General features: G+C 51.8%; 9 protein-coding genes and 2 non-coding genes across 11 annotated transcripts; 4 read left to right on the top strand and 7 right to left on the bottom strand.

Moving 5' to 3' along the window:
• Positions 1-482: 482 nt before the first annotated feature.
• On the bottom strand, positions 483-4,506 carry QC763_604080 (uncharacterized protein). Its single transcript, XM_062914251.1, has 2 exons — positions 2,509-4,506; positions 483-2,453 (listed from the first exon to the last, which is right to left on the bottom strand). The coding sequence occupies exons 1-2, from the start codon at positions 3,914-3,916 to the stop codon at positions 1,099-1,101; spliced, it is 2,763 nt and encodes a 920-aa protein (XP_062762478.1). The 5' UTR covers positions 3,917-4,506; the 3' UTR covers positions 483-1,098.
• A 1,471-nt stretch (positions 4,507-5,977) lies between these two features.
• QC763_0089030 lies at positions 5,978-6,049 on the bottom strand. Its single transcript has one exon. It is a non-coding gene; the product is annotated as a tRNA-Thr (tRNA).
• Positions 6,050-6,643: 594 nt separating this feature from the next.
• QC763_604065 (uncharacterized protein) lies at positions 6,644-7,650 on the top strand (the record flags this gene model as incomplete). Its single annotated transcript, XM_062914250.1, has 2 exons — positions 6,644-6,760; positions 6,868-7,650. 2 exons carry the CDS (start codon positions 6,644-6,646, stop codon positions 7,648-7,650), a joined length of 900 nt encoding a protein of 299 aa, XP_062762477.1.
• Positions 7,651-8,323: 673 nt separating this feature from the next.
• On the top strand, positions 8,324-9,643 carry DAD1 (Dolichyl-diphosphooligosaccharide-protein glycosyltransferase subunit dad1). Its single transcript, XM_062914249.1, has 2 exons — positions 8,324-8,671; positions 8,742-9,643. Exons 1-2 carry the CDS (start codon positions 8,549-8,551, stop codon positions 9,003-9,005), a joined length of 387 nt encoding a protein of 128 aa, XP_062762476.1. The 5' UTR covers positions 8,324-8,548; the 3' UTR covers positions 9,006-9,643.
• On the bottom strand, positions 9,166-11,692 carry rho4. Its single transcript, XM_062914248.1, has 3 exons — positions 10,679-11,692; positions 10,405-10,608; positions 9,166-10,331 (listed from the first exon to the last, which is right to left on the bottom strand). The coding sequence occupies exons 1-3, from the start codon at positions 10,964-10,966 to the stop codon at positions 9,927-9,929; spliced, it is 897 nt and encodes a 298-aa protein (XP_062762475.1). The 5' UTR covers positions 10,967-11,692; the 3' UTR covers positions 9,166-9,926.
• ELC1 (elongin C) lies at positions 10,690-13,241 on the top strand. The gene is made up of 2 exons (XM_062914247.1): positions 10,690-12,357; positions 12,607-13,241. The coding sequence occupies exons 1-2, from the start codon at positions 12,203-12,205 to the stop codon at positions 12,773-12,775; spliced, it is 324 nt and encodes a 107-aa protein (XP_062762474.1). The 5' UTR covers positions 10,690-12,202; the 3' UTR covers positions 12,776-13,241.
• On the bottom strand, positions 12,800-14,796 carry QC763_604030 (uncharacterized protein). The gene is made up of 2 exons (XM_062914246.1): positions 13,894-14,796; positions 12,800-13,832 (listed from the first exon to the last, which is right to left on the bottom strand). The coding sequence occupies exons 1-2, from the start codon at positions 14,412-14,414 to the stop codon at positions 13,274-13,276; spliced, it is 1,080 nt and encodes a 359-aa protein (XP_062762473.1). The 5' UTR covers positions 14,415-14,796; the 3' UTR covers positions 12,800-13,273.
• Positions 14,797-14,805: 9 nt separating this feature from the next.
• Positions 14,806-16,841, top strand: DBR1 (lariat debranching enzyme; the record flags this gene model as incomplete). The annotated part of the gene is made up of 2 exons (XM_062914245.1): positions 14,806-15,048; positions 15,108-16,841. Exons 1-2 carry the CDS (start codon positions 14,881-14,883, stop codon positions 16,839-16,841), a joined length of 1,902 nt encoding a protein of 633 aa, XP_062762472.1. The 5' UTR covers positions 14,806-14,880.
• A 321-nt stretch (positions 16,842-17,162) lies between these two features.
• Positions 17,163-17,253, bottom strand: QC763_0088960. The gene has a single exon. It is a non-coding gene; the product is annotated as a tRNA-Lys (tRNA).
• A 5,458-nt stretch (positions 17,254-22,711) lies between these two features.
• On the bottom strand, positions 22,712-24,905 carry QC763_604015 (uncharacterized protein; the record flags this gene model as incomplete). Its single annotated transcript, XM_062914244.1, is given in 4 exon segments — positions 22,712-23,857; positions 24,005-24,032; positions 24,551-24,663; positions 24,669-24,905. Coding segments are annotated over 4 exon segments (510 nt in total). The 3' UTR covers positions 22,712-23,725.
• Positions 24,906-26,375: 1,470 nt separating this feature from the next.
• Positions 26,376-26,717, bottom strand: QC763_0088940 (uncharacterized protein; the record flags this gene model as incomplete). Its single annotated transcript, XM_062906231.1, has 1 exon — positions 26,376-26,717. The coding sequence occupies one exon, from the start codon at positions 26,715-26,717 to the stop codon at positions 26,376-26,378; it is 342 nt and encodes a 113-aa protein (XP_062762470.1).
• Between the last annotated feature and the right edge of the window lie 54 nt (positions 26,718-26,771).

The raw sequence follows: 26,771 nt of genomic DNA, 5'->3' as shown, positions 1-26,771 counted from the left end.
AGTCGGCGCATATTGACTATGTAAGCGACTCCTCTTGAAATGCTGAGTAGGCCATGCAGGATATCGAGTAGGCCTTCAAAAACGATCCATGGGCATGAAATGACAACTAGTAAGGCTTGAAAAACTACTGATACGCCTCAAACAAGTTCTTAAAAAGCAAAGAGGCTTAAAAAGATAGTCAAGATCGTTAACGGGCCCAAAAGGTATCAGAAGACCTGAAAAATATTTAACAGGGACTGAACTCAGGTCATAGTTTACTTGTCAAGTGTTCTCATGGGTGGGGAGAAGAGTTGGTGGCATCTGTAAAACTGTTATACCCCTCCCATCTCCTATTTCCAAGGCGTCACGAGAGAGCTAGGCATAGTGCACAACAGGTATCACATCAAATCATGCTGCCAGAGACGTGACAGGCCCTGACGACTAACTCTAACCCCAGCTTCTTCAACATTGCTCACCTTCACACTTCAAACAAACACCTCACACGCTCTTCAAAATATCTATTCACCTTAACCATACATAGTAAGCAATCTCTACTACCAAAGTACTACAAACCATAGAAAAACTACTGTGTCCTCTAATCTCTACACACTCCAATCCTTGCGGTCAGGCCAGAATGCAATGTACATCTATGTATGCGAGTGATGACAAAAAAAGAGAAAATGCAAACCCAATGCCGTGCATGCATGCATATATTGGCGGGGTATTGCCGCTCTGGCTCACCCTTTTTTACTTCCCCCAACCTTCCCCAGAGAAGAAAAAGGATTGTTGCTGAACAACCGAAAATTTTTTTGTTGGCTGAAGCGAGTAATATGTTCGGCGTGTCCCGTCTCATACTCATCCATCATTACAATCACCCAAAGAAAAAACGCCGTCACCGTTGCTTTACTGAACCCCGACCTTGCCGACTGTCCCAAGACTTGTTTTTATCAACCAATCCCTACTTTCTGATATTTACTGTGTGGTGGTTCCGTTGTCATTATTGCTAATGTCCGCCTTGCTGGTGCTTTGGTCGTTCTCCTTTTGACTACTTGTTTCCTCGTGAATCGTGGTGGTAGTCGTGCCTACAGGATACACCATTGGTGTCCCCGGCAGCCCCGCCTAGTATCTAGCTGACGACGGACCAGGCGCACTTGGAGGGGGAGGAGGTCCACCGCTGGATTGTCCTCCGCTAAGGGGCCTTCCATCACCTGTCGGAGCCTGGGGGCGGTTGCTGACGCTGGCGCCTCTTGGCCTAGCACCAGCTGGACTTTGCCCAGGGCGTGGTGGTGCTTGAACGGTCAGATTCGCGGATTGTTGCGGAGGGGAATATGGCTGAGAAACGCCTTGCTGTTGTCCAGTCTGTGAGTTGTAGGCGGTCCAGGTGGTGTATGGAGAGCCGGCAGGAGCATCTACGCCCGCTTGTCTCTCCACGTCAAAGGACGGGCCACCACGGGTACTTGTTGTGGGGGCCCTGGTGAGCTGGACCCCAGGCGTGCTGGCGTCGCCGAGAGTCATGGGCACTGTCTCGCCCGCCCTGCGACGACCACGCTGAGATTCGCGGGTACCAAGAAGGAGCTCGGATCGTGAACTAGGTCCGTTAGAGGTGCTAGGGCGGACGGTAGAAGCGTCCCGGCCACTAAGGGTCTCTTCGTAGCCCCAGTCATCAAGAGCGTCCACAGCGGGATTAGTCGTGTTGAAATGGTCGGCTGCCTTTTGCTCACTAGCATTCTCGGCTTGCTTCTCTGGATCCGCGTAATCCATTCTCTTCGCTTCCTTCTCCTTATCGGCCTGGGCACGAGCAGAGATGGCATACTCGTCCGTCACAGCGACGCTGTATGCTGGGTTCTTGGGACCACCCAGAGCCTCACCACCGCCGCCAGGAGCATAGATTGGTACCTTCTTGAGCGCCAAAGTGAGGGCGCACATAAACTTGGAGCGACGGGTAGCGCGGACGGTGTCGTTGTGCCAGTTGGACTTGTGTTTGATCGCAACCTTAAGCGTCAACTTGTCAAGGTCACCAATACCACCAACGCCGATGCCGATATCAGGCTGGAAATCGCGGCTGTTCTCGGGCGAGCGCACAAACTTCTCCATCTCGGCACGCAGCAGTTCAATGTCCTCGAATGATGTGTCAAATGAGACATTGACATCAATCACTTCCTTCATGGCCTTGCTTCTGGTAACGTTCTCAACCCACAGATTGTTGAGGGCGATGTTGGGCACCTGGACGACTTGCATCTTGTCGATACGGGTGAAGACGGTGTAGAGCAGCGAGATCTTCTCGACAATGAGCTGCTGCTTCTCAGGTCCCTGGATGTCGACACGGTCGCCGACGTCGTAAGGGTGCTTGACGAAGAGGAAAATGCAGGAACCCAAGAATTCCTGTGTTGTGACAGCAAAGACAAACGACAGAGATAGCAGCGTGGTCCCAGCGGTGGTGAGAGTGGCAATGAAGCTGCTTTGGAAGACAGCCACTACATCTGCAGTTAGCACCAGCCACCAAGCGTATCGGTTCCACCAAGCACTTACAAAAGATGATAATCACAATGATCAGAACAACGAAGAGCAGGACCTTATCGAACACCGTCAATGCTTGGCTGATATCCTTCATGCTGTTGGCGATTGCCTTTCTTTCCTTTCCGATCTCGACAACCTTCCGGACCATTTCGTCGAGGCTGATGTCACCATTCTCATCGGCGTCAATAGCGTGGAAGCATTCCTCGGCTTCCTCTCGATGAGCAGGTCCCATAACCTCGACAATGTCGTCCATGGACAACGAGTCCTTTCCTTCCACCACAAACGACATCCAGATGCGGCGAGCCATGGCCTCGGAGCTTCGGACCTTCTCGAGAGCCTCGACGACGATGGAGTGTGCTGAGTTGGGGTTGAAGACTTGCTTTCCGGTGATTTCGGAGGCAATATTTCCAAAGACAGACGTGATCTTGTCGCCAAATCGCCCGACTTCTCCAACGAGCTTCATGGGCGCAGCAGCAACGCCTTTCCCATTCGGCCTGCCACCGGTGAGGATAACATCGATACTATCATTAATGATATAGTCCTCGTCGGCAAACTCCTGACAGTACATGGGGAAGAGCGTGCGTGAAGCCTCATACATGAGGCCGAGGATGTAGATTTCACGCTTGGAATCCTTGATGCGGTTGGCGAACGACCTCTGGTGGTAAGAGATACTGATGAGCTGAACAATGGCCTTCTCTGCAAGAAGGACGGCCGAAGCAAGGAACAGTGACAGCAAGATCCTCTGAACGATGTCTGTCCACTTGACCCCATTGTTTCTGTCCGAAAGCATGAACTTGAAGGTGAGCCACGAAGCCAGTCCCCATAAGAAGAGCGAGAGCGGGATTTCAAGAGCGCGCAAAACGGTAGCGTATTTCCTGGTGCCCGAGCTGATCACTCCACAGAAGAACATAAAGACGACTGGGATGACATGCGCAACCAGCTTTGCCACCCAGATGCTCAGCCATGCTATCTCAAGCCAGATGAAGAACCAGAGCAAGTTCTGACCCTCGAGTTCGGTAGAGGTATTGCCAGTGAACGGAATGATTAAGAGGGGGATGGCGAGGATTATGGCGACAGGAACGATGTAGACGAGGTAGCGCGTGACGACAGAGAAGCTGACGATCTTGTTATAGAACCGACCCATTGCATTGAGAGAGGCCTCCTCGCTGAGGTTGCTCGATCCCGTGCGCATGAGGTCCTTCTTGATTCGTCGTCTACCGGCCGGAGTGCCCACCGCCTCGTTGAAGAGCACATTCTTCTCGCTGATGGGCTCCATGTCGGCTCTGCGTGCGCCCGTCGTCGAGCTCGCGTTGCTGCGAATTTGGCGGAGTGGTATGTCCTGCATATCTGAAGCACTGGGTTGGTTTGATAGAGGCGCAAAGCCCTGCTGCCGTGGGGAGAGCGGTGACCTTAATGACATATTGCAGTCAGAATTCCAAGCCGTGGCAGACTTGGACCTGTGTGATGGACAGCGAAGGTTGGGTCGTGAGGAATGTGGGGTTGTGTTGAGGTGTTAGTACGACACAACGAAGCCAATCTCGAACCCGCAATGGTTCCAGGGGACAAAGAGACGCGAATGGGAATGGGATTGTCGGGATTGTCGGGATTGCCGTGAGGGGATAGGAATGCATAAAGCAGTCCACCGATGACATCAACTGGTGGATATTCTTAAGACAACAAACAACATCAAACGAAGGTATTAGGAGAAGAGCGAGCGGCTGGAATTCCACATCCAGGTTGATATCTGCCTAGGGACGGGCGGGAGGAGGGCATGAGCGAGTAAATGAGTGACGAGCGAGCCTAACGTAGGAGGAGAGATGAGTGAGTGGAGGATAGGATGGGATCGAGGTTGTTGAAATCAAGTCCGCTGCTGGGAGAAAATTGTTCCAACAGAAAACACGCCAAGACCAGGGCACAAAAGAAGGGTCCTCTCCCCGCTGCCAATTGGACCTTCCTTGGTGCATCAAATGTCAATGGAAGTGCTTGGTTCGCCTGCGTCTCAAGACGACATGGCGTTGGTGGGTTGTGGTGAACACGCGCAGTGATGGACCCGGAACTGACGAAACACAGCGGGAAGTGCAGAGCTAGCGCAGGGGGAAATGCAGGGCATCAGCCACTGAGGGAAGGCCAAGGATGCGACCCACGGTGCTGTAACGCCTTCCACCCCGTTTCATCTTGGCAGCATCCCTGTCCCTGCGGGCTGCCTGTGGTCCCAGCCAATTGGCCATTGGATGGATTTTTGACCTAAATTTATTCTCACTGTGCCAACGAGAAAAATCGAGATGCAATTGTCAAAGAAAATCCATCTTTGCCTCACAAGAAAACCTCACACTCTCCATCCAAGGACCCACGGGATGCCATCGCCCCCCGATCACCAACACCGAGATCGAGAAGCCAGATCGTCTCGTCACAGCGTGATTCCGTCATCCGCCAAGCTGTAACGCTGCTGGGCAGTAAAAAGAGACTTCTCGACTTCTCGACTTCGGACGACCCCTCGGCCAACCAAGTTCATCATATTCCTGCCGGATGCACATAGCTATAGATACCTTATGTATACTGCGGCACAGGCAGTGTGGGATATGGAAGCAGACCCTTTGTCCAGATCGACGACCATGCTACACAGTGCCAGAGAACATCACAGTCCAAGAAACAAACCGCCTCGTACACACCGATGTGGAGTGAAGCGGATATATCCCTTTACGAATGCTAGTGGAATTATGATCAGCATTGCTCCCAGTCGCAATGTCGTCACTACCGTCATCAGTCATTCCTATCAATTGCCCTTCTCCTGACAAGTGCGTTAGCGGTCTTTCTGTGTTGTAGGACAACAAATAGCTACGGCCGATATTGGGGGCCACGGCTCTCTGCCGCCACAACCACCGCACACAGCCCGGTCTGCTCACAGGCCAACCTTCCCGTGCCTCTAACCCGAGACATATCATACATATACAAGAAGCTTCGTGGGATGGCAACGCCTGCTGGTGGAGGAATCGAAAGCTGGAAGCACCGTGAAACTGCATTGTCTGAAACGCCTCTACGTTGTAAAATGTGGAAGTAGCAACAACTGTCTAAAATTTCAACTAATAGGGCATTGGTGCTGCTCTTGCCGCCTGCCGCCTCGATTGCTCGTCGAGGCACCTCCACCAGCCTGTACGGGATGACCAGGTCGACATAGGTAGATTGTCCAAATGCTATGATATATCTTGAGTCGAACTGCCTAGCTTCAAAGAGAGTTTTGGCTAACCACTGACGTGTTTTAGGGTAGCCATTTCCAGTTGTCATCACTGCCAACGTCTTCATCTTGCCGAATTGCCTGCCACCGAGGTGGTAACGAGGCTTGATATTGCAAGCCACACAATGGTGATCCGTCCTCGCCAGCACATCGACAAGGCAAGGCTGGAAGAAAGCCAAAAAGAAACTGGTGACAGCGGAATGGTGAGTTGCTCACACAGCAAGTGTGAGGGCAAAAAGAATTGTTGGTTGCCCACAGCCAGAATCGAACTGACGACCTCATCATTACTAGTGATGCGCTCTACCACTGAGCCATGCGGGCTTAGTATTTGGTTGATGTTGATGTAGCCCTCAAAAGTGGGTATCTAAACGAGTTAGAAAGTTCGGTTCCTCAAAAACACGACCTAGATACCTGCACAAAAACAACTCCTCAAACAATGCCGTAAACAATTCCTGTACTGGTACCGGTGCCAGTGCGCCCTTTCCCCCTGGCTAGATACTGCCAAGTTGTTTAACTTCAATCCCGACCAAACTATCCCGCCACGACCACACGTATCGAAGCTCTTGCCCAGAGAGTTGCGCCACCACTCTGGCTGGCGTGGATACTCACCATGAACAAACATCTCGTGACGGAAGCGGCTGTGTGGAGGACATATATTCGAAACTTCCAGCTGTGTCAAGCAACTCAAAATCGCTCTGAGAAGGTGCAATGTTGTCACCCAAGTAGTCAGTGGCCAGGCTTGAGTGTCGGATTTCCCATCGACTCTGGCCGACATCACAAGCCTTCCTCACCTCCCCCAAACCCCCAAAAAAAACATTTGTCGATATTGCTATTTTGCAGTCATTCGTTCCTCCAGAATTGCATACGGCGCCAAGTCAAACTTCTTAGCAGCTACATTACATACACATCATCACCATGAACGCAAACGACGTGCACGGGATTCCCGCGTTTGCCACGCTGTCGGAATGGAGGCAGTTCTCGACCGGTATGACACTGGAAAAATGCTGGAACTTGGCCTGTCTTGAGCTTCAGGTAACGGAAATGTCCTTCCTATGTTGATCCTAGATCTACCCCCAAATGATCTCGTTACCGAAAGGTTCAAACGCCACTGACATTCACTCACCCGATTTGTCCGATAGTCTCTTCTACCGGTAACACCTGAGGTCGGTCGATTTGACTACCAAGACGCCCAGGTTTTGTTCTATATGCACCAAGACATGGTGGAGACCAACAACTATGTAATCCTTAAACATCGCGGTTGGATGGCGAGCCTGCAGACCGACAACCTCGAGTACTTTCTGGTCGTGCTTCTCAAGCTGGAAAAGGCCTACGAGTCATACCAGGACGAAGAGCTGTTCGCTCAAACGCTAACACTCGCAAGAGAAATGTGGAGGTTGCGGCAACTCGGCGACGACTCCTTGATAAACACTCGCAAAGTCTTGACAGTGGGACCTGGGAACTCGATAGGTATGTACCGGCAGGATCTCAGCCCTTCTGGACCCAACGATTTCGAAATCAAGGTGCTCGAAAAGAAATTTGATTTTTTGGGGTTTCTCATCATGAAGACAAGCGCACACGTCTGGAGAGTGTTTGTTGGAGATGGCCCGCATAAGCCAGGCCGAGACCAGAGATGGAAAGACTTGCTCCGCGTTTGCGGGCACCGTGTTCATAAACGTCATATTTACCTTGCGGCAATGAATGTTCTGGAATATTTCAGCAGTGAGCTTCGGCCCATGATGCCCATTCCGAACGCCAAACTCCCCACTGCCCTGCCTAAGTCTGCCCAACCTGTTGATGGGGCAGACCCGGCGGAAGTAGGAAATCCCAAAAAGAGGGCGGCGCCAAATCACGCGAGTGGGACATTTGAGACGGGATATATGGGAGCATCATATGGGATTCCTGGCCAAGGAGGTAAGACATGATATGCGAACAATTGCCCGTCATTTTGGTGACAGCAGGCTAACATGAGGGTGGATTGGTTCGAGGAAGAGAACTATGGGTATCAAGAAGGGAACAGAGGGTATCAAAGGTATCAATGAGGTTACCAAGGGTTGCAAACAGGGGATAACGGGTTGCAAGCAGGGAACTATGGGGGTTAAGAAGGGAATGGAGGGTATTAAGGGTATTAAGGAGGGTACGAAAGGTTGTAAATAGGGAACAACGGGTTGCAAGTAGGGAATAACCGGTTTCAAGCAGGAAATAACGGTTTGCAAGTAGGGGATGACGGGTTGCAAGCAGGGGATGACGGGTTGCAAACAGGGGACGATGGGTTGCAGGCAGGGGACGACGATGGGCTCAAATAAACTGAAGAGAGGTACGAAGTGGGGTGTTATTAGACATGGATCAATGAAGGGTGAGGAACTAGGTGGTCTGTGGAAGCAAACAGCGAAGGGGGCATTGACCCGGGTTTTGTTAAAAATTGCTCTGGGAGCTAGTCAAAGGTATGCATCCGGTACCATTGGTAAAAATAGCAGCGATATACTATCTGTTCTCTTGCAACAGCTAACGCTTTGTGGCCGTTAAGTGTCACCTTTGACAAAAAAGGGGGTTCAACAACGGCTCAATCACCCCAGCAACCACTCCCCTCACCCCATCTCCGGGTTAGGGTTGCATCGCCTCAACTGTCTCGCAATCAACCCCGCAGCCCGATTCGCGTCCGTCGCGTCACACACACCCTCGCTGCTTTTATCCAAGCTATCTATCACATTTCAGTGCTGTTTTGATTAAATGACCTTGCTGCCCCTCGCTGTGAACCCCCCACTGCGACCACCTCTCGAGCTTTAACAAGCACCTACAAGCCAAGCAAAAGCCCAGCCCAAAATGTCCCAACGGCAACGCTCCCACTCTGTCTCTGGACCAACAGCGGCAGCAGGAGAAGGGGGAACAAGGGAAAAGACATATTTTGAGCTCCAGAGGGAGGAGCTCATATCAGAGATTGCCATGGTTCGTTCTCTCTCTCTGGTTCTCCAATATGAATATTTTAGTGCAACTAACCTAACTGTTGTGATAACAGAGCTTCGAGCACGTCCTAGCCAACATCAACAAGCTGAACCGCTCGCTCGAGGCCGTCATCGCCGTGGGAAATGAATTCAGCTCTGTGGAAGCGTTATGGAGCACGTTTGAGAATGTGATGGCCAAGGAGGAGGAGGAGGAGGGCGATGGGCAAGAAGGGCACGACGAAGGGCACGACGAAGCAGAGGAAGAGGGAGGTGATGAGATGGAGGGGGTGGAACATGAGGGGGATTCGAGATATGAGGAAGAGGAAAGTAGGGTATGAGTCGAATATGGGCAGGTAGTAGGGAAAAGGCCTCGGCGTTTTGACGGAGTTATTGACATTCTAAATGATACCCCCTTTTTATTCGCAAAATACATACCAGCCATGGACGACGCACACCAGGGTCAGGGCAAAGGTGTGAACACATAAAAACATCGATTCTTCTCTCCTCTACTTCTGCCCCCCCTAATCCATGCCTGTGCTATACATTCCCAAATATCCATCTCTCGTTCTCTCCTTCGGGGTATCTAAAAGCAAAGCTCACACTCCATCTTTGTAATCAACCTCTTCTAATCAAAAACTAAAAGAAGAGAAAGGGGGGGCACGCTTCGAGGAGGGGTAGGTAAGGTTTCTCTCTTTCAAAATACTCCGATCAATCCAACAACACGCACACAACAGTCGACCGCAAAATTTGAATATTCCATCAGATAATTTCCTTGCGTTATCCGTAGCCTCTGGCACCTGATCCTTGTTGCCTTCCTACCCTTCCTTATCCCAGCCGTTCGTCTCTCCCATGCACCGTCATCACCAAGTCGTACCTTTGCCCTGCCCTCTGCCCCAACTCCCTCTTCACCTTCCACCACCCCCAACAAACCATCTGAAATAACAAAACAAGCAGCCATACAAGAAAAATAGACAGTTCACCTGCTCGTTATTTTGCCTGCCATGCCATGCCTGACGACCAGCCAGCGCTAGCCAGAGTCAGTTGTATGAGAGAAAAAAAAGAACAGAAAAGGATGAACACAACAGTAAAAGAAAAAGGTGGTGGTGGTGAAGTAATGAAAAATAGACAGAAAAGAAAAAGAGAAAAAGAAAACCAACCCTCAACGCAAAAGTCGTTGTTCGCATCAGATCATGCAGTTAGTCAGGTCATCATTAACCCTCTCCACGCCCCATCTCTTCTGTCTCCTGAAATTTGTTCGATCACATAATCAAACATTTGCTCTTCCTCTTCTTCGCCAGCCCGACTCCCGGGATATTTTGACCGCTCACAGTCCCACTCCTCCCCCTCTTCTTTCCGCTAGACGAATCCCCGACGCTGCCTCCTCCGTTGACGGCCTCGGCTTCGAGCGTTTTCCTGTCGTTGGCCACCACGGTAAGGATCGCCCTCTCAAAGATCTCCTCCACGCCCGTCATTTCTTTTGAGCTGCATTCCATGTACTGGGCGCCCATCTTGGCGGCAACCGCCTCTCCTTGCTGGGTAGTGACGGGGATCAGGCCTTGGGTTTTCAGCATGTCGATGCATGTCTTTTTGTAGCGGAGATCCGACTTGAGACCGACAAGGATGAGTGGGGTGTAAGGGCAAAAGTGAAGGACCTCTGGATACCACTATTTCGTAAAGTGTCAGTTGGGCACCAAAAAAGGCAAGACTGTAAACCAAAAAAGAAAAGAAAAGACTGACCTTGTCCATGACATTTTCTAGCGAATTTGGGCAGTCGATGGCGAAGCAGACAAAAATGAGATCGGTTTCTGGATATGACAGGGGCCGAAGGCGGTCGTATTCTTCCTGCCCGGCCGTATCCCACAGAGCGAGCTCTACCGTCTTACCAGTCGGGGGATGGGTTGGGTAGGTGATGTAGTTCTCAAAGACGGTCGGGACATATTTCTTTTGTTTTGTTCTCGTGTTAGCATTCGGCGCGCGCCTGGTCTGCAGGACACCCGTGGGGCGAAATTACCTCTGGAAAATACCCCTGGCTGTAACTAATCAAAAGACAAGTCTTGCCGCAACCACCATCGCCAACGACAACAATTTTCTTGGAGTAGGCGGGGCCTTCGTTTGTCATTGCGGTCGCTGCTGATTCTCTGCCCGATGATGTCGAGATGCTGTTGAAGGTGCTCACTGTCCCGTCGCTCGATCTGGTGCCACGCGTGTCTCGTCTCTCGGATGTTGGTCTGCGCGAGGCGCTACTGTCATGTCGCTCGTGGGCGTAGTGTGAGTTGCGGTGTTGGTACGACGACGCCATTTGTTTGCGTCTGTTGCACTGTGTTTTGGGGGGGTTTGAGTTGGGATGGGAGACGACTAGCGGCGGAAACAGGCCAACAAGAGGTATCCGCCCAATTCAAGGAGTCGGTAAAATACCTAGGTATCAAGGTATTATAGGACGAAATTAATTTGTTCCCCACCCCGCCCGTAAGCTGTCTGTAGCTGTACCTAGCTGCTGCTGCTACTCCTGCTGCTCTGGAAATACCGCGCTCGTAAAAGAATTGGTTATTGGGGTCGTCTCTGGTGTAAAATTTCGTCTGACGATGCTCTTCGCGATGGTGATGGTGATGGTGATGGTGAGGGGGAAAAACAGGGACGACTCGGAGAAGGGATGGGATCAGTGAGTGCAGGGTGTCAGCAAGCAACAAGCAAGCTGGACGTTCGCTGCAGGAACTGGGAAACAAGCTGCAGGTGCAGCTTGGAGAGGTCGATGTAAACAGTCGGCGGGGCAACGGTTCCTTGCGGTCGGGTAATGACACAAACGCGGGGCCAAGATTGGTTGAAGGGGCCCACTGGAGATGCTGGTCAGCGCCTTGTCGGTGACGGACCACTAAAACAGGCTTCTTCTTCAACCTGGAAGTTGGATGTTGATGATGACTTGCAGTTGTGGCGGCAGCGCTGTGGGTGAGGTGTGTAAGAGGGGAAAAAGAGGACGGGATGGGAAAAGATGAATCTGGAGAAAACTCCTCACTGTCTCATAATTTTCTCCCGCTTCTCTTGGGCCATCTGGCACAGCACGGCATCCCATCACACCCCAGCCCTATGATTACAGCGCAGCACATCTACTGGACCACCACCAACAGCGGTGCCAGGTTGCAAAGCTGCCGAGACCGTCCGACCAGTGGGGTTTTCAGCTGCCTTGGTTGTGAACGTGGCTGGTGGACAGTGCCTGTTCTCGGGTTATCGTCGGCTTGGCGCCAGCAAACCACATTGCAGTCATTTTCTTTCTGCACCTCCTCTTTGAAAATTCTCTCTTCACCATCGTCAGAAACCAGCCACCTCTATTTCTCTGTTTTCCCTATTTCCATATTTCCCGGGTCCGTGTCACCTGGCTGCGACGCATAATAATACACTACCCTTTATCAGCGCCGCCTCTTTCTTGTCGGGTCCGGTGCCACCGAGAAATCTCTTTCTTGAACCGTCGCTGCCGCTGCTGCGGCTCTCCAACCTCCTCCCTCCACGCAGCAGCCCACTGCTAACTGGCTTGGCATACACAATGTCCGACAGCAAGTACATCACGCTCATCTCATACGATGGCTTCGAGTTTGTCGTCCTGCGGGAGGCTGCTCTGGTTAGTGAAACCATAGGAGCCATGCTGAGGGGTCCTTTCAGAGAGGCGCAAACTGGTCGCTGTGAGTTTGGCGAGATTCGGTAAGCTTTCCTTCTCTCTTCCCTGTTTCCACAAGTCATGGCCATATCACATGATGATACTGCATGCTTTATTATATCAACGACGGACCAGGCTACTTTCGCCGTTGCGGGAGCCATCCTGGACTGCATGAGGCTACTCTACACTTGATCTGATTGTTCACTACGCTACCACACACCGCACACACCGCCTGGATACACAAGTCTCCTTCTTTTCCCGAAAGAAGGGGAAGTGCTAACTCTCAAACAAAGAGGTCCTGTTCTGGAAAAGGTTGTCGAGTACTTTCACTACCATTATGCGAACCGCAACCAGACCGATGTCCCAGATATGGACATCCCTGTGGACATCTGCCTCGAGCTCCTGATGGCTGCCGACTTCCTTGGATTGGATTCCAAGCCCCAGATGAGAGATATCTCTTGAGGGTGACCGGCTTTTTACGGATCTGCATCCAGGAACGGAACTGCATTGAGCACGGCGTTGAGGTTATGATTTTGGCGCATTTGCAAACAAGGTGCCCTCGACCCCAGTAACCGGTACAACAGGACATACAGCCATGAGAAGCACCAGTCAGAAAACAAGCAAGGCATCTTGTTTTTTATCATCTCCTTTCCAGCGTTCTATTGCGTCTTGTGGTCATTCAGAGGCTACACCCATCTTAGCATATCGTCTTACCCTTTTTCACCCATGGGTCATACGTCTAAATTCGATGGAAGAGCGACATATCCTCAACGATCTGCTTGGCTTTGGCTTTTCACCAGGCTGAGCTTTGTAAAGCGAGGAGACATTTCGTTCCAAATTACTTGATACACCTTAATACACAATACATTTGATGAGAATAACCCCGTGGTATCAGTCCAACGCCACCTGAACAAATAAGGAGAGGTGACCTAGCTCTTTATAAAAGCCATGTGAACACCATTACAGCTGCTCATAAAAGGCCAGCAGCTTTTGAGCTCCAATCTCCCAAGTGACATCATTCTGGAGGTGATGCGCGGCCCCGGGTACATAGCAGCATCTTACCCCTTGACCAACGGTGTCCCTTCCCCCATCTCCAAGGAGCTTCTTGATGCCGTCTCTATCGTCTCCCTCGATCTTCTTTTGGGCAACGAGACCGGTATAGCTCTCCCGGTAGGTGTTTGCAAGCTTCTCCATGACCGGAATCGTCATGATCTTGTCAATCTCACCGCCCAGTACCATGATTGCCTGTCCTTTATTTGCCCCCCAGCTTGTGATTCGAGGCAGCAGATTCTCGGGTTTGACGAACCGGCTCATCATACCCAAAGGCCACAGGAAGCTCTCATACCTGCTGGCTCGTTGCTGGAACTTCATCAGGTAAGAACCCGGAAGCTGCTCGCCGAAGAAGACTCTGCGTGTCAGAACAGGGTGGGAGAGCGGCGAATTTGGGTGCCACCCATGGAAGATCATCCGGAAGCTGAACCAGGGATCAAGACGCCACCAGTTGATGTAGACTCCCAGGCTGGTACTGCTGTTAGTATATAACGGAAGACATGCATGATAACAACGTAGAAACAACTTACGAACCAAACCCGGGTACAGCTCCCGCGAGTACTAGTCCTTTTACTTTGACGTGGTCAAACTCTGGTGCTGAGAGGATGTACTGTCCCAGCCCGCCCCCGCTCGAGTGGCCTATATACACCACCTCCCTTCCGTCATGCCGCTTCTGCACCCACTTGATGCCTGCCACCACGTCGTCGGCCAGCATGCGTTTTGTGGTGAAGTAGACCATTCGGAGGTAGGAAGGGTGCCAGCTGCTGCCATGGCCGCGCATAGAGACAGCATAGCAGGGGATGCCGCGCGAGGCAAAGAAGGAGAGGTACTCTAGCCAGACCCAGGCACCGCCCATCCCACCGTGGACGAAGAATAGCGGGGTAGCTCCATGGCGAGCCTGTTTGGAGGGTTTACCGTGGAGGACTTCGATCTGTCCCCCCGGCGTGTCAACGAAGAAGCGCTCAATGCCCTGGGGGAGAGAAGGGAGGGAAGAGGGGGTTAGGGTTGGGCGACGGAAGTGGAGGAAGCGATAGGTGAAAGTATCGAACATGTTTGGTCTTGACAATGCTACTGTGTTGATGTAAACGATTAGCTATCAAAGCTTCAAATGATGAGATTGGGAGAGAGAGAAACAACTAGCTACCTTTATTTTACCTAATATATAGCCATAATGACTCTACCTCTCGGGACCGCTTTCAGCTCCGGGTCAAGCCGGTGTCGACTGGCGGGTGATGTAGGGTGGCGCAAAGACAGGAACAGGAATTGAGTGCGAGTGACACGAAACTTCGTAAAGACATTTGGTCGGGATTTATCCTATTTGGGACATTTGGAAGATGCATTTTGGTGCAGGAGTTTACAAAAAATGAATCCCTTGAGGGTATTGGTGCTAGCGAGGTAGAGAGAGATATGGGTCTGTTCAGAGAGGCGCTCGACCGCCATTACAGCAACGTAGACGCTCCACCAAAAATTCAGCAGGTGCTGTGGTTGTTCATTCATTCATTCATTCCCCAACACCAATGAACCGTCAACTTGCTCTTCCCGCTGCACATTGGGCGCCAAGGCAATCGTTATTTCCATTTGGTGTCACTCGATTGCAAATTCGTCTCAAGTCTTCAAAGTGTAAATCCAAAAAGAAGAATAGCAAGATGAGCGACAAGTCGCTTCGCGTGGCCATTGAAGGCTGTGTAAGTTCTCTGCTTTTTCGATGCCAAGAAACTCAAGAGCTCTCAGCTAACAAGCCTAGGGTCATGGCACCCTCAACGCAATCTACTCTACCATCACGGCCTCATGTAAAGAGCGCAGCTGGGATGGCGTCGATGTCCTTATCATCGGCGGTGACTTTCAGGCCATCCGCAACGCCGATGACCTGACGGTCATGTCCATCCCGGCCAAGTATCGCGAACTGGGTGACTTCCCTGACTATTACAGTGGGAAAAGAAAGGCCCCCTATCTCACCATCTTTGTTGCTGGCAACCACGAAGCAGCATCTCATCTGGCAGAGCTGCATTATGGTGGGTGGGTCGCCCCAAATATCTACTATATGGGCGCCGCCAACATTCTTCGACTGGGACCCATTCGAATCGCTGGCATGAGTGGCATCTGGAAGGGCCACGACTATCGCAAACCCCATCATGAGCGTCTCCCCTTCAACCAGAGCGATACCAAGTCTTTCTATCACGTTCGCGAGATCGACGTTCGAAAGCTGTTGCAGGTGCGAACACAGGTGGATATTGGCATCAGCCACGACTGGCCGCGAGGGATCGAGAAGCATGGTGACGCCAACCGGCTCTGGAAGATGAAGCCCGATTTTCAGAGGGAGTCACACGATGGGTCGTTGGGAAACCCGGCTGCGGATTATGTCCTGAACCGCCTCCGGCCACCGTACTGGTTCTCTGCTCACTTGCATTGCAAGTATTCTGCCATTAAAAAGTTTGATCCTCCTACCTCAGAGCCTCAACCATCTGCATCAGCAACACTTCTGGAATCAGCCACGGTCCCGCCAGCTGTCCCTGCGCATAACTCGGATGAGATCGACCTCGACCTCGAAGAGGAAGAAACTCCAGCCGCTCCCGCACAGAACCCCGATGAAATCGACCTTGACCTCGACGAGGAAGAAACCCCTGTTGGTCCATCCACCAGCTCAGCCCCTATTACCACCACCTCATCCAAGCCCCAATCTGAAGAGCAACAAACCGATGCCCTCCGCTCCCTCCTCCCATCCACCTTTTCCAAACCTAAAACCCAAATCCAGACCACCCCCGGCCAACCCGTCCCCCAAACTATAACCAACACCACAACCCGCTTCCTGGCTCTAGACAAGTGCCTCCCCGGCCGAGCCTTCCTCCAACTAATGGAGATCCCCTCCCCCACCACCATCACCCGCCCAGTGAAGCTAGCCTACGACAAGGAATGGCTCTCCATCCTCCGGGCCTTCCACCCGCCGATCAAATCCACTTTTGGCATCCGCGGTGCCCCGGTCCCGGAGGACAAAGGGGAGGAGTACTACCTTGGTTTGATCAGGGAGAATGAGGAGTGGGTGGAGGAAAATTTGGTGAAGAAGGGGAAGATGGAGGTCCCGGAGGATTTTGAGGTGACGGCGCCGGTGATGGAGGGGGGTTGGGAACGGGGACGGGAGGTTCAGCCTAGGGAGTATACTAATCCGCAGATGGCAAGGTTTTGTGAGCTGTTGGGGGTGGAGAATTATTGGGATGCGAGTGAGGAGGAGAGGGAGGGGAGGAGGGTGAAGGGGCCTGATGAGGATGAGTTTGGTGGAGGGGTTAGGGGTGGGAGAGGTGGTGGGGGGGGCAGAGAGGGGAGGGGGAGGGGTGGTGGTGGTGGTGGTGGAGGGGGTTATAGAGGGCGGGGAGGAGGTGGTGGTGGGTATAGGGGAAGAGGGGGTGGAGGCGGTGGTGGGTATAGAGGAGGTGGAAGGGGTGGTGGTGGTGGTTATCGAGGCAGAGGGGGCGGTCAGTTTTAGAGTTGTCTGTGTATGATTCCGACCGCATGACGGTTCATGTGGACAAGTGGTGTAGGAGCTTCTGGCCGAAAACGGCTCTTCGATGACAAGTTACCAATTTGCTCTCTGAACAGCAGTGCTCATATCACTATCATATCATCGTTCGAATGGCCAGGCAAATCAGAAATCAGATCAATACTCGTCAACGAAGCAAAAAGAACTTGATTATTGACTGCACCCATGAGGAGGCGAGTATTGCTCCCAACCAAGGACTCTGCCATCTATGAAACAATTTTGAAGCATACCACAAAAATGATATCGAATCGTTGTCAACGGGAATTGAGCCCGACGTGGGGGTCGAACCCACAACCTTGAGATATCAGAGCACTCTGTACATAAGAGTCTCACGCTCTACCGGTTGAGCTAGCCGGGCAAGGCTACACCCATTATTAGATGGTTGTGGTAACATTCTGTGGGTTTATGAGTAGCGTTTGTGGAAGTGTGGAGTGTGTGGAGGGTGGTGTAAGTTGGGATGAGGCTGGGTGATATTGCCTCCTCAATGACTCGAAACTCAGCTTGTTCCTGTTATTCTAAGGTATCTCAAAATCTGAGTTCTGGGTTGGATGAGAGCATGAACTGCCGATAGATAGGTATTTTGCTAGCTATGTGCTGTTCTCCAACACATGTATAGAACTCTTGGCAAGGTACCAATCCGAATTGAGATCTATGGATTTAGACTCAACTATTCTGCTTAATAAGTCGGTTTCTGTTATCGTTCACACCCTCTAACGTCGAGGACAAGATAGTAGGCCGCTGCAGTGCTACTTGAGACAGAGACCTTGAAATATGAACGATAGGCCTTGAAAGATTCCCCAAGAGGCTTGAAAAATGGCCTACAGGTGCCAATCAGTGGTACATAGGTAGGTTTGGTCTACTATAGTCAGAACCTTCATGTTCATCCCCAGTCTCTTCAGGTCAGACATGACATGCCTGCTCATTTCTGACTTCTGCTTTCACTGTCAAACTGCTCAAGCCCCCGATAACTTGCTGAACGAAATGCACACTGTGATCTTGTACACAATACTTCTGCACAGACACAAGTTCTCGTGAAGAGAATGTTGAGCTGATGAGACCTCACTAAGCTGAGCTCCATTCGCCTCGTATTGTCTCAGACAGCTGAACCTCCTTGCCATGAGGCAATCTTGTCCCTGTCTATTCCCCGCTACTGCCGAAACTGATGCCCGATCCCACCCACACCTGATCCTTCTGTGGTGTGGTGTGCTACCTACACCCCTTAATGGCCCTCACACCCTCCATGCCACACTTGTTGTCACTCCTCGCCCTAATTCTAGCTGCCTCAAACGATCCCAGCTACCATCCACTCGGGGCAGAGCTAGAACTTCTCGAAGACCACTATCATCGACAGGCCCCTTGGCTCTCTCCTTGTCTATTCCCCATCCGGGTTTCACCGCACCGTTTTGACATCTCGAGCCCCCGGGAAAGAAGCAATCGAAGATCCCACCGAGAAAGTTGACCGGAGATCGTGATAGATCCCAACCTTAGGTCCGATTCGTGTTTCTCCGTCGTTGGGAAACCCATCCTTTTCCTTTCAGAGTTTTCAGAGCTAGTTAATCTCGATGTTTCAACATACCTACCCCCATCCGGAGCTCTGATAAGGTGCTTACTACTTAAAACCAAGAAAGGATCAAGGGGCTCCGAGACACAACGCCAGCTTAAGACGGCCCCCAATCCAAGACTGACCAGAGCCGCCGCTTGCACTAAAAAACGTGGGCAAGTGGGAAAGTGGACGGGCGAGATCCGGTTGGCCTCTTCGGGCCCCCGTGAAAACACCCCTCAGACTACCGGTGGCGTATGGCGGCGTCAAGCACGTGGGGCTAGCGATGATTAACGCCGTTCAAGGGGACTGTCTTGGGGGAGGGTGATGTCTTCCAAAACGGCGGGCGTTTCCAGTAATTGTGCTGGGAATGGGCTCCGTTACGAGGGAGAAAAGAGTGGCTTTGAGGGTAAGTGCCTCATTCAACTCCCCTGCGTCACTATTTGCCTTTTGTTCATGGGTCAAGACCAAAAATCCAAAACTGTTTTTTTGGTGGCGGGAGGCTTTAGTTGGAATTTGCTTTTTCAAACTTCCCGTGTCTTTGGTTGACTCTGTGTCATTCGCTGCCGCCAAGTATCTAAATAAGAAAACGTTGGCCTTTTTGGCATTTGCTTCAGGGGGCCAAGTGATATATCAAAGTTGGATGGCAATGACGTCTCCTGTTTTCCAAAAGCAGCATCCAGCTGCGAAAGAATTTTCAAAACCGATGAGACATATCAGGTTGGTTGAGCTTGCTTGTCACCTTGTCAAAGCAAGGACAGTGATGGGAAAAGTTCAGCTTCAAGCCACAAGGCTCGACCATCACACAGCAACAGAAGACGCAAGGGGTCGGGATCAAAGTGATGCTGCTGCAGACGAATGTAGTGCCCAGACACCAAGCACCGGCAAGTGGGAAGCGATGGCGCTGACTGGGAAGGCTTCTGTGTGTGTCCACAGTTTCCAGAAGGAATGGACCCCAATACCAATGTGCGACTTCAAGGGGAATCCCAGTTGGGATTTGAGAATGGCCGACGCCTAATCAGGAACCAAGCCTCGAGAGGAAAGGCTCGTTGGACCGATCACCATCAAGAAGCGACGCCGTCCCAGGATTGGCGATTGTCAAGTGGGGACCATCTCCTGTCTCAAAGCGCCGCCTACGGGCTCGACGCCCCAAGCGAGAGCGACCCATCACGAGCCATCCTACCGGGAATCCCTCCGCGGTCTGGGCCGGGGGCGCGAATGGACGACCCGTCGGCCCATGGCAACCAGTCGGCGGCATCACCGTTCCTAGGCCCGGCGATGGACTGTCGCTCCGGATGCCCCATTGATGGGCATTAGTGCAAATGAAAACACGAGCCGAGAGTCTGTCTTGTCCAACGAAAGGGAATCGAAGAGAAGGACGAGGAAACAAAGAAGAAAGTGAGGTTACATATCAAATGATACACAATCACAGCTCACCCCACCAACGTGCCATTAGCAATTGGCCCAATGCGGTGAAACTTTCCAGCCAGATAGTCGTGTGTATCTCATATCAGTAAATGCAGTGTTTGGGCGTGGTGGAGCAGGCAACCGTCGAGACGAGTGAGCAGACAACCCCCACGCACTTCTCCTGTATGTCAGACGGAAACGACGGGATGTTGGCGGTTGGTGGTGATGACGATGATCATGATGATGATGGGAGATGGGATGAACCGCCGCAACGGACGGTAGCTTGTCGGTGAGCCAAAAGGCAAAACGCTAGAGTTGAACGGTGGGCGGGATCTAGAAGGGAACACCCGGTGCGACCTGTTCATGATGGTGGTCATCATTCTCAATTGGGTGACTTGCGTCTTACGAAAGGGACCATCGACTGCTGCGCACATGGCGGCGTAGTCGACCACCAGCGCATAGGCGATGATGGAAGACGTAGTGTAACAATACGATCCGGCGCTAGCTCGGAGCCGTGTTGTGGCGGTGCCGTAGTGAAGGAAAAAGAACCGAGAGTTTTAAATATACAACCGACTCATCTGCAGACAGAGATTCCCAACTCATTGGATGACAGCATACACGTGCCTGTTCAAATTGAATATATGAAGGTTGTCACGAGTGGGTCATTCCAGGAGATTGGTGGGAGAAGTTGCCGGGAGCATGCCAGTGTCCACGGACTGCCAGAAGTGGATCATCCCTCGAATTGCAAGCCACAAATTGGACAACCCCACCCAAATGTTTCCCTCAAGTGCCTCACTCAGCATTAAAAGCAACCCCCAGACGCCACAAATTCCAACAAAATAAAGTTCTCAAGCTAAAGACGTCAACCACAAGCGAGCATTTTCCAGACGGCATGCTATCAGTGATTGGCTTTCATTTCTTTGCATGAGCTGTCTGTGTCCATGAAAGAGAGAGGCAAGTGGGGGGCAGTTCTCTCTCTAAAACCCAGCATCTTGGAGCACCCCACCCCCGGCGGCCTTCCCGGTGCATCGTGCAGCAAAGGAGACTGCACGAGGCCGTCCCAGGTCCGCAATCCCGGGTCCGAAACTGGACATTGTCCGTTTTCACCCCTGCAATTCGCAACCTTCTCCGATCCATCTCCAACAGCTGCGGATATGGACTCCACGCAAGACGCAGGGTCAGCCTGCAAGAGAGAACATGAGAAACTCGACAGACATATGCCGTCATCTTCATTTCTCACCTACCCCTTATTATTGTATGCTTGTGCCCATTGATATCATCCACACTTGGTACACCAACTCTGCTTCTGCACTACAACCACCCATAGACAAAGTCTCCAACCGACACAGCAACATGGGAAACGTGGTTTGGGATTTTTATGGTCCCGTGGCCGAAGGGGGCAGCGGTAGAAGCCTGCCTGGTGTGTAACCCACCATCTTCTCACTAGAAAGCAACCCAATACCTGTCTTTCTGACTGTGCTGTGCCGTCAATACATATTCCCATAGTATGTTCCCACCAAGTGTAGCACAACCCACTCTTCTTTCTCCCCACCGGCAGTGGGCTTGCATTTCTCATCCTCCATAGAACATTCTACTGCCCACCATTACACTTAATCTGGGGGTTTGCTTTGCCGTACTATCACACACACTAGAGGCTTTTTGTCATCATCTGTACGGTATGTGTGTGTATGTGTGTGTCCATCCATCACGCAGTAAAGTTCCCTTTTAAGCTACGGTAAATGTACACACTACTGTTTGTTGGTCACCATGCATGAGAAACAAGCCAAATAAAAATGGGTGATGGGACATACATTACATGCAGATGTAACGTACCTTGCCTTGCCTTGCCTACACTAAACCTTACGTATTCCTGATGCACCTACCGAGCCACCCTGCTGGGACGAAACCTACTTACCTACGTACAGAGATTATGGTCCATTCGGAAGCTTCGGACTTTGTTACCGGTCAGCAGCAGCAAGCAGCACAGTAAGAAACCGTCCTCCCCCCCCCCACCCCGCCCCCCCCCAAAAAAAACACCCAAAAGTTCGTTTCGGGCCATTTTACGACCGATCCAATCCTGTTGCCCGGCCCGAAACATTTTTAGACTACTGGCTTTGTATTCATGCAGCAGCAAAAACAAGAAGACCGTTGGTACCTGAGCGAGGGAACACATATTATGACGTCGGCATTTGCGAGAGTGATGTTCAACGGTGAGTCCGAGCAGTCGGGTCGGGTGTGCGCGGTGGTTGGGCCGGGACCGCTCTCGGTTCTCGGAGAGGTGTGGAACGGACGGGTTAGTTTGTTCATTGGTTTCCAGAGTTTGTGTAGTGGTTCTATTCATACCTACCTTACCTACCTGCTCGGTATGACTCCCCGCGCGATGCACAAAGAACCTGCATTGCCTCCTTTACACAGGACGGAGTGTGCCTGAGGATATAGTCTCTGTTATCAGTCAGAATGTCGACGAGGTTCGATTCCGGATTTAATACTACATATACGCAGTACACCCGAGTAATCCCGCCAGCCCACATCACACCCCGCGGGCACCCCACGGGACTCCCGGCGGCCCAGTGGGGGGACGTTTCAGAATTCTGCGTCGTTCGGTGTGAGAAAAGCTGTGTAGGGCTGAGTAGCTGGCTTGAGGAGGAGTGGGGGTGCGATCTGGGTGATGGAGGTTGTTGTCATCGACGTGTTAATTGCCCGGTTGAGCAGGTAACACAGCCAAAGGGGGAATGAGTGGAAATGACTCTCCTGTTTCCTCGGAGGTGTTGTTGTGGTTGCTCAATCATGACGACTACCGCCACGCGATGCTTCTTCTCAGCTAACCCCCGCCTGCTTGTTTCACATTGCCATGATAGGAGCCAAAAAGTAAGAGGTTGAATCCGTATTATTTTCTCAGATCCTGGTGCCCAGTCGGTCAGAGCTGGGCTGGCTGTGAAGCCATCGTGTAATATACATGTCTAAAGTAAATAAAAAGGAAAAAAACCATGGGGGGTATCTTTGCGAACCGGACCCAGCCCAGAACCCTTCGTGGCCGAAGTTGAAAAAAAGTAAAACTCCTCCGCTTGTGTACAGGTAGTGATGACAGAGTAAAAGGAAATGTGTGTCGTCGAGTGTAGACGCTTGTCCCCGTGAGGAAGACAAAGACGTCGAAAGAAAAGAAAAAAATACAGATAAAAAAAACAAATGCAAAGAGTCTATATGCGAATCAGTTTTTTTCCGGCCGTTCCTTATTCCCATCCCAAAAACCAGCCAAAAAATCCTTGACCCTTTAAACTCTTGCCGCAAGCACCTCTTGTGCCTGCTTATCCCGATTTCCCATACCGTGACTCCCCAGGAAAAAGAAAAAAAGGGAAAAAAGGAAAAAAAAAAAAAAAATCTCCAGAAATGCGACCGCAGAACCGTTGATGTGCCCGTGATGGCATATTAGGGCGGATCGGTGTCGATTATGAGTGGTGAGTGAGGAAACCGCCCGTAAAAATCAATAAGCCGATCCATCTATATATCTGAACGCCGCGCAGCCGACAAGAAACAAAAAGATCCGGAATGAAAGCCTCCCGTTTTTCTCTTCCCTTACTTGCTGCTGGGAAGCAAGTGGCACCGAGCCGATAAATGTATCATGTATAAGGAATGGTAATTAAAAAGTGACGTAGAGGAATGCGAGACCGCCGATTAGGTAAAGAGTAAGGGGTGGGAAAGGTGGTAAAAGTTGTGGTACAGACGCGATTAAAGTCGATATCGTGGGATAAAAAATGTCGCTCCTCCTCAGGATGGATCGAAATGGAATGGATGTGGGTGGTGATTCGAGAGATGGGTGCCGCCTCTGCATCTGCATGGAAAATCGATTGGTTGCAGCTGATCTCCCAGTCGATATGAGAGGTCTTTACCGGGGCTTGGGAGGAGGCGGCTTTGGCACTCCGGTGGTGTCATAGGCACCGCGGCCGAAGTTGGCGTGGGGTTCTGACTCTCTGACAATCATTGTGAATGTGTGTGTGAAGCGAAAATGGACTCGAAGCTGACACGGCGCCATGTTAGCACATGTCGTTTCCTTCTGTGCCGCACCGCAGGCGATATATATAGACCAAGGGAAAATGGCGTTGCACGGCCAAGCGTCGCAACCCATGGGAAAATTTAATTTCCTGAAAAGAGGCAAGTGACTCACAGTGTAGAAGTCCTCGACAGGCGAAGGACTGGTGAAGCGGTTGAAGCGATGATGATGCAAGGGAGCGTTGTCCAGTCAGGTCAGGGGATGCTGATGGCGGTTTATGTATGGTGCTGTCGGCTGTCGCGGTTGGTTTTCCGAGCGAGGCGCAGTATGTAACAGTCCAGAGGCAAGCTCGTCGTGTTCTTTCTCTGTGGTTCCTCAAATTACTTAGTTTCTCAAGTCGGCCAGTCGAAGGATGTGAAGTTGTATTATTAAGTCGAGGCTGTCGGTGATGCAGTGGTAACAAGAGACCGGAGTCAGGGGCAGGAACAACAAGGAGCCTGTGCCAGAAGGAAGAGGGTGAGGTGTGTGATGATGGGAATCCAAGAAAATGTTCGGAATGGGGAAGGGGGGCCCTTTGGTCTTATAATGAGGATGAGATCGCTGGGACACAAGGGAATGATGAGAGCAGCCTATTTTTCCCTGGGTGCCCTGCCCTTGCTCCCCCCGGGCCTGGCGTTGGCGTTGAATTGCACACCTCCCTCCCTGACACCCCAAAGGTACCGAGTGACCTTGTAGCCAATGTACCCATCCCTGCTACCCCTGCTATCCCTGCTACCCCTGGGCAGCTCCGTTTCGACCCAAAGCAACGTGCGTGGAGAGTCACCGTTCCAGAACTGACACCGTTGTCCCCCTTTTTGGGACCGGGATGTACCATCTCAGAATCCCAGCGGACAGGCTCGGCGGATTTCCCTGAGGCCAGGGGTATCGTGGTTTGGGCCCACAGCAGCTCGAGAGCGTGAGAGCTCAGCGTGAGGGCACACGTACCATGTACCGCTGGCAGCTGGGAAAACGGCATCCTGTGAGTGTGCGACACTGTGGGCACCAAGGTGACCATCAGAGCATAGCGTCGAGCCATCTCTCCAGACGCCAACCACAGCGACGATGACAAGACATCATCGTCTTGTTTGTAGTCGCAACTTGTCAGTTTTTGTAATATTCTCGGCCCGGATCTACCTAGGTAGGGCACAGATCAGCACAAGCAACGGGCAAACGACAAGCTGGGACAGCGCTGCAATCCAGGAACCAGACCAGCAGGAGGTGCAGTTGCATTTGCAGGCGGGTGCACGTCCACACAGCTGCCCCCATCAAGATAGAAATGCGATGAAAGGGGAAACGAGTGTCGATGGCCCGAGTGAGATTGAGGATACACAAGCCACATGCGTTCCCAATCCGTATTGTAGTCGGCCCCATAACCACGAGCTATACCCGTACTTCTGGACAAATGTGCAATACTTAGTCCCCTCCTTGGTTGTTGTCGCTCTAAATCCATGCAGAGAGTACCTTAGTGTAGCTACCTAGGCATGGAACGTCGGGTGGTCGGGTGCGCTGCGTACGAAACCCCGAGGCAGTGCCTGCAAAGCTGATTCCGACCGAGTTGTACCTGCCCTGGATGGACGGGATGGATGACATATGTTGGACGGGAGGATAGGAAGGAGCGTGGGAGCTTTAGTTGGTAGAGAGAAACAGTGGCTGGCAACAACGGGCTGCGACTTCCGTTCCAGGTGTTGCAAATGTCTCCGTGCAATTTCAAACGGAGAGAAAAAACTTTTTTTGTGTTGTTGCTTTCTTTGCGCCCTTTGAGCAATCAGATTCACACCTACCTTATTTTTTTTTCATATTTTTTTTTTTAACTTTTTGTGTGTCTTGGATTGCGCCGTCCGTTTGCTTTGACCACGGTCTGTCATGTCATCACAATCACATTCTCACAGCCCAGACAACATCCTCCAAACAGGAACAGCATGTCTCCAAAAAGGCCTCGATTCGTTTGCCCACATCTCCCCCCATCTCTCTCCAACGGCACTTCTACGGAGTAGACTGGACCCTCCAAATCTCCAACTCGCTGCTCCACAAAGCCCGCATCGAGATAAGCGCCAGCAAAGCTTCATAGACCACACACCATACCACACCACACTACACACCACCTGAGAGGAGGTCCACGGGTGGATCGCCGAAAAGCATGGCGCGCAAAACAAGTCGGGTGCGCTCCCATCTCGGAACCAGTGAGGTACCGTGATACTCGAGACACATCCCCCGGAAGATCCATCCATGCATCTGTGCACCGCATAATAGGCTCTTTTCCCACCTGCTGGTCGTCGTGGCACTGCATCAGATATATACTCCTATTATTAGGCCCACACCTGATAGCGAAGCTGCTCACAGCCCATAGTGTTGGCTAACTGGGGGTCCACGTCTGCCGTTGTACATGGCATTCTTGGCCTATCGACCAAGCAGATCGGTAGGCCCGGGTAGCTCGAGTCCTCGACCATCACCATTCGGCCGACAGACGCAAAGCAGCAGGAACTGAGTTTGATGTAGCTGTCCCCAGCTAAGAGCCCCAGATGGGAAAGACGCCCAACGTCGCGGGGTATGCTGCCATCATCGTGCATGGCACGAACAGCTCACCTTGTCTGCGAGTCGAGACCAGTCGCCTGCATGCCATGAGTCCGGGGCAGGCCCTCTGTCCAGTGCTATCGGGAACGTCTTGATGGAGAGCCTTGCGTGGATGATAGGCAAGCTGTCTAGGTGGCCTCGCATGCTGCTGCATCCGCTGCTGGTTGCTGCCCAGTCGGTTGAACTTTAGGGGCATCTCTCCACTCCGCTGCTTCTTCAACGCCGTCTGCCCCAGGGCCGGATCCGAGCCAAGGTCAAAAAGATCGGAAGATGGCATGCAAGACCGATACCTGCCCCGGATATGATGCAGCACATACCTTACCTACTACAA

This window comes from Podospora pseudopauciseta, chromosome 6 (genome assembly GCF_035222475.1).
Source record: "Podospora pseudopauciseta strain CBS 411.78 chromosome 6, whole genome shotgun sequence".
Classification (NCBI taxonomy): domain Eukaryota; kingdom Fungi; phylum Ascomycota; class Sordariomycetes; order Sordariales; family Podosporaceae; genus Podospora; species Podospora pseudopauciseta.
The sequence above is the reverse complement of the archived record's forward strand: the minus strand, read 5'-3'. Positions and strand labels throughout refer to the sequence as shown.

Bases quoted from the DNA above. Each gene is read 5' to 3' on its own strand.
- QC763_604080 (XM_062914251.1), bottom strand. From the start codon at position 3,916: ATGTCATTAAGGTCACCGCTCTCCCCACGGCAGCAGGGCTTTGCGCCT. The intron at 2,454-2,508 runs GTAAGTGCTTGG...CTGCAGATGTAG, and splicing joins CATTGTGATTATCATCTTTT to TGGCTGTCTTCCAAAGCAGC.
- DAD1 (XM_062914249.1), top strand. From the start codon at position 8,549: ATGTCCCAACGGCAACGCTCCCACTCTGTCTCTGGACCAACAGCGGCA. The intron at 8,672-8,741 runs GTTCGTTCTCTC...TTGTGATAACAG, and splicing joins TCATATCAGAGATTGCCATG to AGCTTCGAGCACGTCCTAGC.
- rho4 (XM_062914248.1), bottom strand. From the start codon at position 10,966: ATGGCGTCGTCGTACCAACACCGCAACTCACACTACGCCCACGAGCGA. The intron at 10,609-10,678 runs GTAATTTCGCCC...ACAAAACAAAAG, and splicing joins GCCAGGGGTATTTTCCAGAG to AAATATGTCCCGACCGTCTT. The intron at 10,332-10,404 runs GTCAGTCTTTTC...TTTACGAAATAG, and splicing joins TAGAAAATGTCATGGACAAG to TGGTATCCAGAGGTCCTTCA.
- ELC1 (XM_062914247.1), top strand. From the start codon at position 12,203: ATGTCCGACAGCAAGTACATCACGCTCATCTCATACGATGGCTTCGAG. The intron at 12,358-12,606 runs GTAAGCTTTCCT...TCTCAAACAAAG, and splicing joins TGTGAGTTTGGCGAGATTCG to AGGTCCTGTTCTGGAAAAGG.
- QC763_604030 (XM_062914246.1), bottom strand. From the start codon at position 14,414: ATGTTCGATACTTTCACCTATCGCTTCCTCCACTTCCGTCGCCCAACC. The intron at 13,833-13,893 runs GTAAGTTGTTTC...CAGCAGTACCAG, and splicing joins GCTGTACCCGGGTTTGGTTC to CCTGGGAGTCTACATCAACT.